This window comes from Phoenix dactylifera, chromosome 1 (assembly GCF_051530095.1).
Source record: "Phoenix dactylifera cultivar Ajwa chromosome 1, Ajwa_hap1_PhDact_Kaust_v1.1, whole genome shotgun sequence".
NCBI classification, from domain to species: Eukaryota; Viridiplantae; Streptophyta; class Magnoliopsida; order Arecales; family Arecaceae; genus Phoenix; species Phoenix dactylifera.
Window position 1 is genome coordinate 47,942,771 of NC_143190.1, and position 18,290 is coordinate 47,961,060.

The 18,290-nt window shown below is 38.9% G+C and overlaps 1 protein-coding gene across 3 annotated transcripts; it reads left to right on the forward strand.

The window, feature by feature from the left end:
* The first annotated feature begins 5,117 nt into the window (after positions 1-5,117).
* LOC103715942 (ATP binding microtubule motor family protein) lies at positions 5,118-11,080 on the forward strand. Of its 3 annotated transcripts, none has more exons than XM_008803742.5 (7): positions 5,118-6,342; positions 7,013-7,286; positions 8,425-8,475; positions 8,567-8,659; positions 8,758-9,120; positions 9,829-10,509; positions 10,811-11,080. In XM_008803742.5, the coding sequence occupies exons 1-7, from the start codon at positions 5,483-5,485 to the stop codon at positions 10,850-10,852; spliced, it is 2,364 nt and encodes a 787-aa protein (XP_008801964.4). In that variant the 5' UTR covers positions 5,118-5,482; the 3' UTR covers positions 10,853-11,080. The 3 variants fall into 3 exon arrangements, with proteins under 3 accessions (XP_008801964.4, XP_017700400.3, XP_088560349.2); XM_017844911.5 differs by having other exon boundaries at positions 5,179-6,342; positions 10,744-11,080; XM_088704223.2 differs by lacking the exon at positions 10,811-11,080 and having other exon boundaries at positions 5,179-6,342; positions 9,829-10,515.
* Positions 11,081-18,290: the final 7,210 nt, after the last annotated feature.

The following is an 18,290-nucleotide window of genomic DNA, read 5'->3' on the forward strand; positions in this document are numbered from 1 at the left end:
TCAAAATAACTCAAGATGATATAACAATCATCCAAAAGTATAAAAAATAAATATGTTCTTCTTTCTTTTTAAGGACAATTTTAACTTTTAATATGAGACGGACAATTTCACTAATGTTATTAATTTAACTGGATGTAAATATAGGTTTGACAATAGCGTATGTGCATGCCCTTAGTACATCTCTAAAAGCTGCCAACCTTTATGGTTGATTTACTTTCTTTTCTCCATGTGTAGCAAATTATGAGCTGTGAGGAAGCTTTGCTTGCACTATGTGAATCAGCATGGCCGTCCAAATAGCCAATCATAGCAGTTGAGATTTCTACAATGGTGCACTGAGATGCATGCTTAATAAATAGGATCCATAAAACTCAATAACCATGATTGGATGCCGTGTAGGCAATAATTTTTCAAGCTCTACTGGGCAGGCACACTAAAATCTTTTGCGGTGCAAGTCATAGGATGACCTTATGGCACATAGCGGGGGAACATACTTTGTGAACGAGCTAGGGCTTGGTAAAATCTTCCTTGTCCAACTAAAGCAGATCTTCGATCCACCAACAACCAACCTTGCCCGTAGCCAAGTTTAAACTATGGAGCCAGAACACGTACAGTACTTGTCCAACAGTGACAGGCTGCCCCTGATCAATAGCCTTCATTAGTCGACAATCTCAATCTCTATAGCAGTTGGCATGGATCTCTTCCTTCTACCAACACCCAACCCCATCTCTTCAATCTCATGCATTAACATGTATAAGAACTCACTGCACCACCCCAACAAATTGTGGTAATCATAGCTTCATCACACATTCCAAGATGGGTCTAATTCCATCATCTGGTATCCCATATTGCGTCCTCCTCCTCCTGCTGCTCCTACTACCACTCTTCCATGGTATGTCCGATGGCTGTGGACTCCAGAATTGGACCACAAGCTTTGTTTCGAAGGAACGAGGCCATTCTGATCTCCATCGTCACAAAAGTCTCATGGATTTTGGCTCCCGACGATGGCCGTCCAGCTTCTTCGACAGAAGGGCTCCTGTACCACCTTCGGCCCCATCGGAAAGGCACAACTCCATTCGTCCTGACAGAGAAGTCTCTCCATGAGACTCATGCCTTCAACATTCGGTCTTATCTTCGAGCCCTTTCTTTTCTTTTCCCCTCTTGTCCTTTGATGTCATCTAGGATCGGATTGTGACACTATTGAAATGACTCTTTATTTTTCATTTGTGTTGGCCTTTGTTTGGAGTTGCCTTTGTTTTTTTATATATGGTTTGGAGTTAGCATTTGCTTCCCATTATTAAATCTCGACCGGCCTTGTTGTGCCTTTGGAGATACCATTTGCTTTCCAGTTATTAAAATTTTTACTTGAGAGTCAGCGGAAGGTATTATTTGAGTGCATAGTCCACACGAATCCTTATATACTCTTTTTGTTTATGTATTAGTGTGCCCGCTAGGTTAAAAATTCAAATCTAATCACAAGCACCATGATTGACTCGTGGTCAGCCCCAATAGATTTGTATCCTCTAGTCCACTTAATAATTCAAAATCTCATCCAAATTATCTAACTGAAAGGTATTATTTGGATTTTTTAAACATGTATAAGTATCTAAAAATTTTTCGATAAATAAGCGATGCAGGACTAAATACATATCCGTACGGATCCTCATAGAGAGACCATGAGATTTCTACTTATTACTGTTGGATACTGATGCATGCAATGCACTCCAAAGAAAACTTGAGCAGCAGCGACTACGTTGAGGAGAGGGGAGTCAATTAGATATGATTAAAGACGAGAAAGATTGAAGTTGGATGGTTAAGAAAGAAGTTGAGAGCTGGAGCCCGCAATTCTGATTTTTTTGGGAGAGAAGAACAGTAATTGGCTGGGCTTTGTGAAGGACTTGGCATTCGCATTTCATGGAAGAGCTTCTTCCCTCCTTTTAATACCTGCTCCATTAGGAGGGAAAGGTCGCAGGAACTAGTTGCGCAAGGTTGATCTCCAACCCCCAACACTTTGGTTGTAGACTTTGTTCCATTACACTGCTGCTCGGTGGGTAAGCGTGTCCTTATCTGTTATATATCCTTTTGTATTATATATATTAGAATTTAACACGCGTGGTGCGTATGCGAAAAAAACTATTCTTTTTTAGCCTCCTTAGGAGCAAGAGATGCATATGGCAGTAGATCTACAATAAATTATGTGCCATTTGCACTCGATGCATGATGTAAGAATAGTCGTTGATAACTACGTATACTCACCCTATAAGTGGAATCTCTGAAGTATGCCACGCGCAATGGTCCACCAAGTGAAAACATCTTGCATGGTTTTCATTTCGCAGTGAATCCAAACTGTTCCAGTATAGTTTTGGCAGGGCATTATACCAAACAATGTCAAGCACGGCTGATGATGAATACCATTAATTATTACATTTTTGTCAAGCAAGTAATTCTCTCCCTTTTCAGTTCTATGAAACATGTTAAAGTGCAGTGTGTATTTTATTGTAAATATGCTGCCGCTGGTGTCATCATCAGAGACATTTGCATGCAAGGCTAACCAGCATGAGGGGAGTTTGTTCACCTAATTCAGGTTAGCTTTTGAAGTATTACAATCTTGTAAAGCATCAGGTCAAGCTACTATTGTTGAACAAGAACTGAAGGGTTAAAAAGAAAAATCAACTCGATTATTAACCGCCACCAACTGTTGCAAAATAAAAATATAAACCACGCGATACGATCTAGAAAATCAAAAATATTACAATCCAGGGCCTCACCCAAAAAGATCATTTGGAATATGTTATTTAAATTTCTTGGTCCAGTACAAGTATCCCAGATCTATCCAATATATAGCCGATCTGAGAGTAAACATATGTCCGCGTAGATACTTACATACTCTCTTCGTTTAAGTTTTGATGTTGTTACCAGAACAAGGATCCAAATCTATTTAAATCCAATCACAAGCACTATGATAAGCCCCTTGTCAGTCTATATAAACCATGCTGCAATATTTCCAAGTCCATATAGGCCATGAGTCAGATCCGCTCTGATATCATGTATCACAACTCAGGACCTCACCCAAAAAATTTAGTCGGAAGGTGTTATTTGGTTTTTTTGGTCCCATACAAGTATCCAAAGTCTATTCAGTGCATAGCTGATAGGAGACAAAATACATGCCCGCATAAATCCTCATAAAATATATATGTAAATAAAAAAATATATTTTAAGTTCTCCAGATTATACATCAATTGATTCCAATCAATAGTTATAGTAGCACTGATGGGGGGCGGGCTACAACAAAAGGGCCACCCAATTTTGGCCTAATAAGCACCGACGTCAACCAGGCATGTCCTTGGTCCGGCCCGAAATCGGCCCGACCTTGGAGTCCGCCAAAAGCTCCCTCGACCTCTTGTATTCGTCGATTCGCCCGACCCTTGAGCCCGAGGCACTCCGCTAGGCACGCCTCGAAATCTGAGGTGCTGGGCTTGCCACACCACCTATCAGGCCGAACTCATCGAATGCATGATGCGACCTCTCGACGTACTCGGCCTCCCCAACGGCTGCAACCATGTGCGAGCCCACGCCCTCCTACGTGGATGTATATTGCAATGCCACTATGCCACGCTTCACTAGCTGGTCCACGACAGTCAAATAACGGCTCCGTGACTACTCCGGCCATGCCCTACTACGACTGTCAAGACCCTAACGTCCTGAGGAACGGGGGGCACCATACACCACCGCCCAGCTCTAGCTGTGCGCATTTGGCTAAGAGCCATTCCCCCTTATGATGAAGGCGGGCAATGCCTCCGCCACCTGGGCCTTTCCACCGAAACTATAAATAGCTCCATCAGGTAACCCCAAAGGGGGGGACTCTCTCTAGAGAAAAACCAAATGTACACCTCCCTAACTTGATCGTCGGAGGGCCCTCACCGGAAACACCGGTGAGGCTTTGTGCAGATGCTTTGGTACGCAGGTGGCGTACCTTACCCCCTTTTCCCTGATGCCCAAGCGACTTCCTCAACTCCTCCGGTTTGGCTACCCTCGGGCCAAATTTGAACCACAATATATTTGGCGCTAAAAAAAGGGCCTGAGTTGTGATCATGGAGCCGAGTCATGGAGCTCCGAACGCGTCGAGTAGCCAGGTTTCAGCACCCGGCTACCCCTTTTAAAGTCCACCCCCTGCAGTGCCTGCACTAGTGGACCAAATCCCTCAGGTCCGCCTAAAGCAGTTCTATCTACTCATCCAAAAAAGCTAGCCGAAGATCCAAGATCTATCCAGTATATAACTGATGTGGAACTAAACACATGTCTGCATGAATTCTTATATACTCCCTCCATTTAAATCTTGATGTCGTCGCCAGACCAAGGGTCTAAATCTATATAAATCTAATCACAAGCACTATGATTAACCCCCTGGTCAGTCTACATGAACCTATGTTGCAGTGTTTTCAAGTCCATATAGGTCATGGACCGAATTTATTCTGATATTATTTATCACAACTTAGGACTTCACCCAAAAAAATCTAGCCGGAAGGTATTATTTAGGTTCCTTGATCCTATATAAATATCCAAAATTTACTCAGTGCATAGCTAATAGAAGATAAAATGCATGCCTGCATAGATCCTCATAAAAAATATATATAAATAAAAAAAATATATTTTAAAGTTCTCCGGTTTATGCATCAGTTGATTCCAATCAATAGTTATAGTAGCACGATATCTGTTTGAGAAAATATAATAGCATGATACTATGCGTTGATTTCCAATAGATTAAGAAATCTCCAAAATACAGGATATTTTGTTTATAGATGTCCTGAGAATTAATATATATTGTCACATGAAAATTAAATGGGGATTTCTGAAGCTTATGGGCAAATGTCAGTCAAGGCCCACTAATATAAGGCCTACTACAATCGCAATTCCTCACACAGGTAAGTGGCCTACTACTACGAACATGTCTACCCAGCCCACTGCCATCAGAACCAAGTATCTTTTACATCAGCTTAAAGCCAAGAAGACCGGATCTATATGCCCCATTGCCCCCTTTATTTATGACGGTTCACTGTAGCAAAATATATTATTTTAAAAAGAAGATTTTGAAAAGCACCGACCGTTAGAAGCTGACACCCAGTTTCGACCGTTGCACCGTCTCCCAAATTTCAAAGTTCTCTCCCACCTCCCCTTCCAGCCGTCCGTTCCCACCGCAATCAACGCCCTAGATCGACCCCTAAAGATCTTCCCCGAGTCCATCCTCTCTTCGAAACTCTCCTACAAGCTACTGCACTTTGTTCTCTGCTACTGGTGCGAAAGGGCAAAAATCTCCCATCTATTTCCTTCCAAGAAATTCATTTCCCTGGATCTCCACACAAAAATCTGAATCTTCCCACAAAAAAGATTGGATCTTGGTTTTGGGGCATTCGAGAATTCTTCAATCCCATGCCTGAATAGCCCAATTCTTCCACTTCCCCTCCCCCTCGTTTTCTGTGGGTAGAGCATGCCGGTCTCCACCCGGTCGCAGATCTCCGTCAGCCGCGATGAAACAATCTCGGCAGACCACCGGTCGCGGCAGCCGCCGCCGCCGCCGTCCAATCAAGAACCGCCGCTGCACCCGGCTCATGGTTCAGCCCTCCTCCGGAACCCGCACCATGGACTCAAGGAGAAGATGCGGGCCCTCACCCTCTTCTACGAGCAGCACAAGCAGCAGTTAGCCTCCTCCAAGGACCACTCCTCCCGATCGGAGTCCCGGGTTTTGGCGACCCACCACCGGAGCGTGGAGCTCGTCGACTCCAACCGCAAGAAGGGAGAAGAAGAACAAGAAGGTGAAGAGAAGCGGAAGAAGGAAGCTGATGGAGGAGTAGAGTTGGTGATGAAGGAGAATATCGTGATGCCAGGCCAACCGAAGGCGACGACGAATCCCATCGTCTTCCCAAGAACTAACGCCAAGGAGAACCAAGAAGTCGATGGTGGTGACCGCGTCACTGCGTACTCCTGCCCCAAGAAGCCTGCCGCGACGACGACGGCAGCGGCCAGGAAGCTCTCAATGGGGGGCTTTGGTGCGCAGTCCGAAGGGAGATTTACGAGGAGGAAGGCTGGTGGGGAGCTGGGGGCGATTTCAGAGAATAGCCAGTCAGGGAGCCGGATACTTGTGTTTGTAAGGCTCCGGCCTATGGCCAAGAAGGAGAAGGAGGCCGGATCTCGGTGCTGCGTCAAGATCGTGAACAGAAAGGAAGTATACTTGACAGAGTTTTCATCGGAAACCGACTATCTCCGGCTAAAGAGGCTCCGAGGGCGCCATTTTTGCTTTGATGCCTCGTTTCCTGATTCCACAACACAGCAAGAAGTTTATGGTACCACGTAAGAATTTTCGTCGCACTGGCTTTGTTGGTAGTAGATAAGATGTTGTGATATCTCCATTAAAATCATGTCTGTTATTCTCTTCGCTTTTCTTGATGGTAATGGATTCCCCAAGATTTTTTTCAACAAAAACTCATGGATTAGGATTTGTCTTTGGGCATGATTATTTTTGGAAAAAAGGTTGTTTCTTGTTATACAAACAATAAAATTTCCTAATTAGTCATAAATATCTTTTAAAATATTAGGAATTCTTTTTTCTTCTCAAATTTGACCACTAAAAGGTTGTAAAATGTGTCCTTTTGGATCTAAAGTATATGGTTGACCTTTATATAGTGGATGGTCCCAACATTTGTTAACCATCAATTATGGATGGTCCCATCATGTGAACAGCTCTTAATTTTTTTCTATTAATACCTACTTCTGTGCATCTATGCTGCTGCATTCAATTGCCCTCATGCAAATGACTAGTCTTTCTAACTTTCGCATCAAACAAATCTGTGAAAATATCATGACATTTGGTTGCATACGTTCGATTTGGTCAAAGTCTCAATCTTATTTATATTTCAATTCAAAGAAAAATATGAATTATTATACCACATACACTATTAATCTCCTCTACTAAATGCCAAGGTTTTCATGGATTGCTTTGTGAGTGCTTGTATATTTGCAGAACAGCAGATCTTGTAGAGGGCGTGCTACAAGGGAGGAATGGGTCAGTTTTCTGCTACGGGGCAACAGGAGCTGGCAAAACATACACAATGTTGGGAACGGTAGAGAACCCGGGGGTGATGGTGCTGGCCATCAAGGACCTCTTCTCTAAAATAAGGCAAAGGAGCTATGATGGAAACCATTCAGTCCAGCTTTCTTATCTTGAGGTCTACAATGAGACTGTTAGAGATTTGTTGTCCCCTGGTAGACCTCTGATCCTCAGAGAAGATAAACAGGTAGGCTTCAGCTGCCTACTTCGTAGTAACCTCGACATAGTGCAGCTGTCAATTTTGCACTTAATCAACATTTTTTTCTGATTGGTTCTTTCAATTCATGAAATGAAAGTACTTTTCTTGGAATAAACATGGTAAAGCGAAGTCTAATCTCAGAATTCATTCACTGCCTCATGGAACCTATCTTTTATGGTTTTAGTGATTCCTGTGGTTAAGTTCTACAAATTCTACATTCTGCTCTACATTTTGTTGGTTGCTTCAAGTCTCAATTTGTCGAAACATCTTGCTCCTTTCCCAGCACATCATGTGACTAGTTACCTGACTGAGGTGACACTAGGCTGATCATTTTGAACATTTATGTATGGAACTGGCATCTGATGGTAGCTTGGTCCATTTCTCTTTTCTTCCTTACCACCTAATATATGTACCAGAAAATGCTTATGCATTTTCTTTGGAACCTTCATTTGTAATCCTGTGCTTGACTGAGAAGCTTCATCAAACAGCATTTATGAGTTTTAAGGGAAAAAAAAGAAGAAGAAACAGTTTTGTGCTCATTGCAATGCAGCAATCAGTGTTAATTTGTTCTGATCCTGAATGAAGATTTTGACATTTTTTCCTGAAGGATAATTGTTGTCTGTTATCACGCTGTTTGCTTTAAATGTAGAGAGATTGTTTTCTTTATTTTATTATTGCAAGTGAAAACATTTTTGTTGAAATTTTGCTTCCAAAATAGGAGGTCCATAATTCAAAATTTTAACTTGCTGTTATATAGAATAGATTAATCCTTTTTTCTTTTCTTTTCAAATTCATCTTTCTTGTTCTTTCTATTTTTTTTTTTTTTTTTCAAAGTCTAGATGGAATTCCTGTTCTTTGCTATATGCTGCAAAATTCGAACTGCTCTTATTTGACTAAATATAAGATGGAAGCTGCTGAAATTTCTTGTTCAACATGGCCTCTTGTACATTGCTGTGATGTCAGATAAAATGGAAAGTATGATTCTAGGTTGGCTGTTTCATGAGAATAAGTTCACATATTTTGCCACACTTTCATCTAATAAGCTTAGGTGATGCATTATGTTATCGATCTTTTATTTTAGTTCATGTGCTAAAAGAGAAGACAATCTGGTCTGCAAATATTTCAGGGAATTGTAGCTGCAGGCCTTACTCAGTACAGAGCTTACTCAACAGATGAAGTAATCTTCCTCTTCAGTATTCTAATTTCTCAGAAGCTGACTTGCATATAACAAAGCTCACCGAAGATGGTGCTGTTTATCTCTCTTATAGGTTATGGCATTGCTTCAGCAAGGCAATCAAAACCGAACCACCGAACCAACTCGAGTCAACGAGACCTCTTCCAGGTCTCATGCAATACTGCAGGTAATTTTCTTTGTAATTCTCTATTTTTCCATTTGTTCGAATTCCTCAAATATCAAACTCAATATTGATTATGTCAATTGATCTTTTACCCATTGTAGGTCGTTGCCGAATTTAGAGTCAAAGAATCAGGTAATGTTGCATCCCGAGTGGGGAAGCTCTCGCTCATTGACTTAGCTGGATCAGAGAGAGCACTAGCGACTGACCAACGTTCTCAGAGAACAATTGAGGGAGCCAACATTAACCGCTCCCTCCTTGCTTTAAGCAGTTGCATCAATGCTCTTGTGGAGGGAAAGAAGCACATCCCCTATCGCAATTCCAAGCTCACCCAGCTACTCAAGGACTCACTAGGAGGGTCATGCAACACTGTTATGATTGCAAACATAAGCCCAAGCAATCTCTCATTTGGTGAGACGCAAAACACTCTTCACTGGGCAGACCGTGCCAAGGAGATAAAGACGAAGGTTTGCTACTATTGAAATCTCTTGACTAAAGCCTTGAAAAGCCTGTCACGTAGTGTCATTTTGAAATAACTTACACAATCCCACTTCATGAAAGTACGAATTGTTTAATAATTGAAAACATGGAATCAACTAAACTGTAGACTTTCCTGGTATTGTTCGAGTAAGAAATTATACAAACACTTCAAATTGCAACAGATACAAGGAACATTGAATTGCCTTATACTATATCTTTCCACAAAAGTGACCAAAGAAATTATAACATTATCTCTTTTTTTCTTCCAACGTGTTAATAAGTTAACATACATAGATGCTAATATGACAAGCAGTATATGTAATTTAGTAGCTATATTCAAACCCATTTTACCTTAACTATAATTTCTTGCTACTCTACCAATTAATTGATCCTGGTGTTATTTAGAATATCCATGTTACAATAACTTGTGACATGTTTTAGCTGAATTTTAGATGAAAGGCAATTTTGGATTGCAAAATATAGAAAACAACAGCAAGCTACATCTTTTTTGCTCAAATTATGTTTTCTCAAATGTTTGCATCTCACTGAAAGCCATAACTATTTACTATTTTCATTACAAAGGTGGCCAGATTTGAACAATTTCTTACGTCGTCCTTATTTCTATTTCACGATGTCTTAAAGCCTTAAAGGACATGCAGAATTTGCTGAGTCTTTACAAATTCAAAACTTTTCAGGCTTGCAATGCAAATGAGGAAGTGATACTGGTGCCAGAATCTGAAACAGAACAGGCAAAACTGCTACTGGAGTTACACAAGGAGAATAGCGAGCTAAGGCAGCAGTTGGTGCGCCACCAACAAAAGCTACTTACTATCCAAGCTCAATCACTGGCAGCAAACTCCTCGCCAGCACCCCCAGCTGTTTCCTCCCCTCTTCTCTCTCCGCCATGTTCGACCCAACGAAAAGTGAAGCGCTCCATCTTATCTGGGAACTGCTTCAGCACGCCTGAGTCGAAGAAGAAATCGACCACTGATGATGCAGTAGTCCAGGAGCTAAAGAAAACAGTGAAAACTTTGGAGGCTGAGATTGAGAGGCTCAAAAAGGAGCATATGCTGCAGATCAAGCAGAAGGATGATTTCATCCATGAACTGATAAATAAAAATGGTTTATTGCCTTTGGAAGAAGGGGCAAAGAGGGTCGTCACGAGAGCTAGCTTGCGTAAGGGAGCGAGGGCGGCAACCGAAGGAGCGTTGAAGAGCCCAAGTCACCGGTTTGTATCCCCTGTGCCGACTGCTAAGAAGCGCAGCTTCTGGGATATAACAACTGGTAACAGCCCATCAGTTCTTGCGGCTAAAGGCAGAAAGACTAGAAGCCATGTTGCTACTGAAACCCCTCCAGCTCCTTCCATGCTGCTTCAGGTATAGATTCCAGTGCTCTGTAGACGTATCTCTTAGTATAAGGAGAAAAGTATGGGCTCGCTGGTTGTGTAATACATTAGATGGCCCATGTGTAAGTACAGTAGCTGCTGTCAATAATGGCTGTTGGTATACATGGAGAATCTCTTGTATTTTACACCAACTGTTTTAGTTGGAGTCTGCCCATTCTCCTTATCTTATTTACTTCAGTATGTGAGCATTCTCCTACTGATGCAGCTTGCATATCAATGTTTCTGGTTTGTGTTCTTGTTGGGGCCTCATATTGCAAATCACTTCATTTCAGCCGGGCTTCACTCGTCCGAGACCTGATCCTTCCAAACGTTGACACAATATGGAGGAGAAAGATGCAGGAGGAGAAAGAGAGAGGTCTATTCTTTTCTTGTTTGTCTCGCATGCCCCATGTAGTTTGTCAGGGTGATTATTTCTTGCTTTTTTCCCACACCATATCCGAACCTTGTTCCTTGTTGTTCTCGGCTTTTCAGTGTATTTAACCTAGATTCTTCAACATGTAATGAATTCATTTCATCAGGAAAGGCTCACAATTCTTTTGGCATGACTGCACTTTGTTTGTTTATTTAATTTTTTATTTTATTTGAAGAGATGCACAGATCAAAATGAATGTGGAAGCAAAAGGGACACAATCTCAATCTCTGTTATCGGCTGCTGACCAGAAAGAATCATATTTATTTATTCGAGTTCTCCACTTTTATGATTGGTATTATATATATATATATATGTGTGTGTGTGTGTGTGTGTGTGTGTGTGTGTGTGTGTGTCACCTCTTTTCTGGGGAAGGTAAGATGTTTACTGACTGATAAGCCATGATACTACAGTTATACACTGTTTATATCAGAACCTCTCGAACGTAATGAGCTTTTATCTCGTGAAAGGAAACCAAACTTCTGATTTGCATTGATCCTTCATTTCATATTTTGATATTTGTGTGTAAGATATTTTATGTCCCACATGACCAGAAACATTGAATGACTTTTGGTTTATTTGACTCTTAAGTCTTTTGGCTCTTTCAATTCCCCATAAAGTGTGTTAATAGTCTTAAAGTGTGTTAATGGTCCAATTTATGATGAGTTAATTTCCTTTTGAAACTCCCACTATGATGGCGGTAGAGAGTCTTATGGTATGTAAAAGGTTGGAAATGTGATTCTCTCTTTACCCTATAAATGAATACTATCTCCATCATTTTGGTGTATCTGAATTGAGGGCTAAGTGAGAGAAATCATTTTCCTAAAAAGTATCTGCTCTAAAGATTTCAACAGCAACAAGAAGACTTGGTCCAGGTATGTCTTCTAAATTACTTAGCCTTATGTTTATATTTGTGAAAATCAAGATAGTTAAAGGTCTTGGGGTTTATGTTTATTAGATCTCTTATGTATTTAGATCTATCCTATTGATTAACATTGTGGGCAAAAATGATTCGAAAGATGGGCGGAAAAATTGGCAAAAATGATTTGAAAGATGGGTGGAAAAATCATTAACTTAAAATTTTATAACATGCTGTATTTATGTCAGTTTTTTTCTTCTCCATTATGGGAGCTTTCTAGATAACTTAATGGCGATGTAAATATTCAAAGTTTCAAACAAGTCTCAAAGAATTGTAACGGAATTGAGGTATTGGTAGTTTTTAGTGCGTGAGCTCCTATAATCATTTCATATCAGAATAAGAAGATTCAGACATGGTTACGGAGAGTTTAGATTCTCTCTAGTTCTTGGAGTACTTCCATTCTGCCAAACACTACAAAACCGACGTATAAAGATCCTCTTAGCGCTGCTACATGAAATCTCTGCCAACATATATTCCTACCGAGCTTTTCTGCCTTTGAGTTTTCATTTTTTTCCACTTATGTTTCATAGATGTTTTCTTTCTAGCCAATTCTCATTCATTGTAACCAAAATGTGCCTAACCGAGCCAAACCATTCAGTTCAGACAGTACCGAACCGATCCGGTGCGAAACCAAATCGATTCTCCATTTCAATTCGGTTCCCACAGGCCGGAACCACAAAGGGATCGGCTGGTTTGATGCCAACTCAGTACGAACTGGTCAGTTCGCACCGAGTCAACCCAGTTTTAAACTGGATTGTATGGATTCTGGTACCGGTTCGATAGTTCTTGGTTGTAATACTTGTGACACCCACTCTTTCTTCTTCAAGTTCTTATCTTTGTGATTTATGGTAATAAAGTTTACATCTTTTTGGGGGAAAAAGAGTTTGGTCAAACTACTGCATCCTTAGGAGGGCAATTCAGAGCACAACTAAGAAGTTCGAATTCTCTTGCTACATACGTTTTCGAAGCTAGGAAGTTAGATTCTTTGGCAGTTCAAATGTGAATTGTGACAATAATCCCCTATCCAAAGTAATAATGTACACTGACCAATCCTTATAAGGGTAGGCATGTGATTTATCTTGTATTGCTTGCACGTGATGCACTGTTTGTCATTAACTTATGGCCCTCAAATGACTAAAAGACTTGAGGGATTGTGATAACAAAGGTCGTAAGAAAAGTTAATCCTCATTTGATCAAATAAATTCCATATGTTTACTGAGTTTTCTCGCTAATCTTATTTTTATCTCTTGTTTCTTCAAATTCACCATCAACCACAATTTTCAGAATATTGTCAAGAAGTTAAAGAACTAGTACAGAATGATCTATATAGAAAGAAGTCATGCTCCTGTCACACATAACAAGCTTGTTCTAGAGGAAAAGCGTGTTCGAGTTCATTTGTGTTGGATTGGATTGATTTCCACATGGTTGGGGAATCTAAATATTCATTTCCTAACACCACATCATTTCTAGGTTACTAAGAACATTACAGTGGTGGAGGTGGCAAGGATCCGTTCCTGTTGAACTCACCTATCATTGCATACGGCAATAGGAATATTTTAACGCCTAGGAGTGATCCCAGGCGGCATTGTTAGTCCAACGGGCCAAATCCATTACCATACTAACTTGCATTCCACTTAACAAGTTGACATCATTCTCTGACTACTTGAATATTTGGGACCTTTGTATGAAGTGTTTAGTCCTATGTCAGTATGCACTAGGTAAATCTTAATTCCTTATACAAGACCAAAGAACCTAAAAAGTACGTTCTGACTTGCCTTTTTTTTGTGAAATCCTAAATTGTTACAAATGGTATTAAAGCGGCGGATCTGGCCTATGGCTTATATGGACTAAAGGACACTACAACATGGATTTATAGAGATCGATCACCAGCTGATCGTAGCATTTGTGATTAGATTTAAATGGATTTAAACTCCTAACGCGACGAGGAGCCAGAATTTAAATGTAGCATTTGTACATATCTTAGGTATTTATATAAGATCAAAGAATCTAAATAACACTTTTTGATTAGTCTTTTTCATGAACTTTGGAGTTGGTACATTTGTACCCAAAAAGAAAATATCAATTTAATTTTTTTATCTGAGAGGGGGTACTGGCATGTCTTGAATCTTGATATGGTAGACAGCATGATAATGGGCTACCCAAATTTTTTATGAGGTTTGGTGAAGCAATAGTATTCATGTAGCTGTAATCCATCTACCAAAAGAGCTGAGCTCGGTACATGAAGGCTTCTTAGTATCTTCCACATAAAAAATTTTCAATACTCTCAACTGTATGAATTTAAAACCTTTTAGTGCTGCATCATTATAAAGTCCGATTAAGCCAATTAAAGACTATATGAATCCTTCCTGTCCCTCGAATCTTGGTATTTCAATACCTTGGTCGATTTGGAATTAAATATGGCTTAAATTCTGGTATAAAAGAGAGTTTCCTCATCGGTTATCGTGCTTTGCAACGGCAACTTTGGTCATGATGGAGAAATTTAGTAGGAACCGACGAGAGACAATCCACTGCTACGCTGTGATATAAAAGCATCCAATATAGTGTTATTTGTGGTGCCCATTATGATGTTAAATTCTCTCCTATAACCCTTAATTTCGCCCCCTCTTTTTGGGCTCATTTAACCTTGAGTCGACCCCACAGACAAGTGCCAGCTATAAGTTTCATGTTTTCAAGAACTTGATGTTTAAATGGTTGATTTTTTCCCCTTATTTTCTTGAGTGAAAATGTGGCAGGTTACCATATTTATTAGAGACATGTAATAAGAGTTAGGTAGTCGGTCCAAAAGTTGGAAGAATTCATAGCCAAGTTACGTGGGTTGGGTTTTGGATTAAATTATTTGGAGGATTTAGACTTTTTTAAAGAATTTATATTGGAAATAGCACTTGATTATTGAATCAAACTGAAAACCCAACCTGAGTTTCACATTGGGACGAGTCACTTGGCTGAGCCTAGATCGGCAAACGTTATTTGATGTTAATATACCACTTGATTCAACTTAGTGATAGAGCATGGCCAATTTTAGAAAAGAATAAAAAAATATTAATTGAGGCAATCCAAAGTTTTAAGTTTTGAGCGCTTATACAACAATTCGTTAGGATGCGTTTGATTGGAGTAATCTAGTATGGAAAAATAAATCTTATATCAAGTTACCATATTTGGTATAAAAAATAGATGAAAGAGATGGTAAAATAAATGCTAGATCCTAAATCTATTTTTCTGAAAGAGAAAATAAAATAAATATCGCCAGAGTGGTATTTATTTTTCTACACTAGATGACAAAGTGGTGGTTATATGAAAAATATCATTTTACGAAAATGCTCTCACTTATATTAATTACACTAATATATTATATTAATATTATATTAATATATTGACTAATAATATTTATAAAAATAATATATTTAATATATTTATTAATAAAGATTAACTATTAGTAAATAATAACACATATTTATTAATTATCAATAAATCTAACATAGGATTTATTAACAAATAATATATTTATTTGTATATCCAAATAAACTAAAAATTATTTATAATATGAAATATATTTTTAATATATATATTAATTAATTTAAAATATTTATTAACTCATGTAAATATATTTAATAGTCGAAACAACTAATATTGACCGTGTTTATGTAAGTAGGCCATAAATGGCCAATTAATAGACTGAAAAAAATATTTTACTAGAATTATTTATTTAAGGGTATTGTTGAAAATTTGACAATATTTTTATATAAGCTTATCTCCAACCAAACATAGTAATTTTTTTCGATGGTATTTTTTTAAGTATTTTTTCTACAATCAAACATGGTAAAATATATTTTCTCACGTAATTATTTTTTTAGATAAATAATTTTTAGAAATTATCAGATGACTCCTGATCTGATATCCCAACCAAATGAATATTTAGCATCCATAGATTCTTTCATGTAGGTGGTGTAACTCTTAATGTAGGAAAGTCTGGAACAATTGAGGGCCTGCAGATTCTCCCTCTGTATGTGTGTCTGCTGTATCTTTCTGTGTGCAAAATTTGGACTATCACTTATATGAAGAGATATGTCACTCTTAACTGAAGTGGACTTCATGTGCTTCCCTTTGACAATAGAGTAGCTCTAACACATATAATCATTTGAAATGTTCTATGTCTCTCTCTCTCTCTCTCTTAAAAAAAAAAAGATTTCTAAATCAACTACTGATATAATATGAATTAGACTAACTGGTTAGGTTAACACTAATTTATTTTAAACTCAAAGACTGATGTTTAAGGCTTGCAGAGGTTTGAGTTTGCCAATTTTCTGTTTCCAAACCTAAATCGGATACACAAGATTGAAACTGCACTCAATTTGCAAATATGCATCCGTACTTGATTGTTTATCTAATAATTATAGTATTGGGCTTGGACGTGCAATGGATATGTGTGGATTTTAAAAGCTCTCCTGTAGCTCGATGGCTTAAGCTTGTTCCATACACACAAATTAGTTCGAGTATAGACTGAGCTAAGCTTAAAACCAATTTGGCCTAGAATATCTTACGTGTGTCCCTCTAGATAGAGAAAAATCCCACTCAATTTGAAGTAGAGCAACAAACTTAGAGAATTCTGTAATTTTATTTTCAAATTGAAAGGAACTTACGAGCTAGTGTTTCATATAAAGGTCTCGAGGGAGGTTTAGAGAGAGTCTGATGTAGAGAGCTTTTGCTATGATGGTATATATAATGAATGACCTCATGCTGCCATACAGTAACATCCTTAATAAGATGGATTTCTATTGAAGTATATAGTTTAACAATATATAATTTTAAATTTTTATACTACTGGAGCACTTCACATTGTTATACATAAACAACTGATGCTAAATTTTTAAGGATCCATGTGGACATGTATTTAGTCCCACATTGGCTATACAACATATATATTTTGTCAAGAAACTTAAATAATATCTTCCGACTAGTTTTTTAGGTGAAGTTTTCAATCATCACAAATAATATCAGAGCGGATCCAATCCGTAATCTATGTGGACCAGAGGGCACTACAGTAAGAGTTTATGAAAGCTAATTGTGATGCTTGTGATTAGATTTAAATGTATTTAGATCCTTAGTTTCGTGAGAACGTTAGAATTTAAATGAAGAAAGTATGTAAGAATATGTGTAGGTAGGTATTTAGTTTTATTTTCGACCTTAGACATCTGTATAGGATCAAAATTTTTAAATAGCACCTTTCGCTAGTTTTGAGAGGGTTTTTCATGCAACGAGGCAACGTAGATACAGTCGGATCTGATCTCTCCCTCACCCAAAAAGTACGAAAAAACAAAACAAAAAAAAATCGCTCGTCTGTTAACTCATTGGCTAACTAAAGAATTCGAGACTATAAGCCCTTTCCTGCCTCCTAGCTTCACTCTGGTCAGAATTAGGATCCAAGAACTTATGGATTCCTTTATAGGAACTCGTTCCCCCATTTTATCGTTATGCGACACAAAGGTACACAGTCATGATAGCTGCGATAATAACGATAATAATAAACTAATGATGGCCCAACATAGCAAAAGCAGCAAAAGCCTCCAAAGTGGTTCCATGTTCCAAACTTTAGCTTTGAGCCCTTTGAACGACAGTATGAATAAATCCCATGTCTGATAATTCCAAGGGCTCTCCCAACGAGGTCACAATCCATCTAGATTCTCATGTCCCAGCTGTAACCAACACTCTCTGAAATCTCCCTCCCTCACTCTCTCTCTCTCCCTCTCCCTGCTTTGCTTTCGCATGCCTCGGGATGGCAAATCTGACCAAGAGTCCAAATTCCCAAAGACCACATTTCAACACCTCCTTCCCTCTTCCTATTACCTTTCACCCCCCCCCCCACCCCAAAAAAAATGTTTGGCTTAGAGCACCCAACACTGCTCCACAAGTGACAGGATATTCCACTCGAAAGCTATAGATGGGGCTGCACTGTCCCGCTTAGAATTGATTGGTCACATCTATGGTGATGTGAGGATGATGGGCTTGGAGTCATCTTGTGAAAATTGAAATCACTTAACATGAACAAGGAATCCACACGCAACTGCTGATTGATCAAGTTTTGGATGGTTTGACATGATTTAATCCTGACAGATTGATTTAATTTAGTATTAATAAGTCGCTCTAAGGGAAGGTGGCTCTCCTTTTCTAAATCAGCAACAGTTGCCTTCATGATTTGCATCAGCGATGAGCTTCTATGGAAATTAGCAGAAGGTTAGTATGAAAATCCATACCACACATCCATACCCAAAGCCTTGTCCACAAAGTAAGCCAGAGGTCTTCACATATAATTCTCAAGGCTTAATTATGTTAAAGAAAACTTTATTCTGAGCCACAACATAAAACTAAATCTACTTTTATTACTTGGATAAAAATCTCTTGATATGTA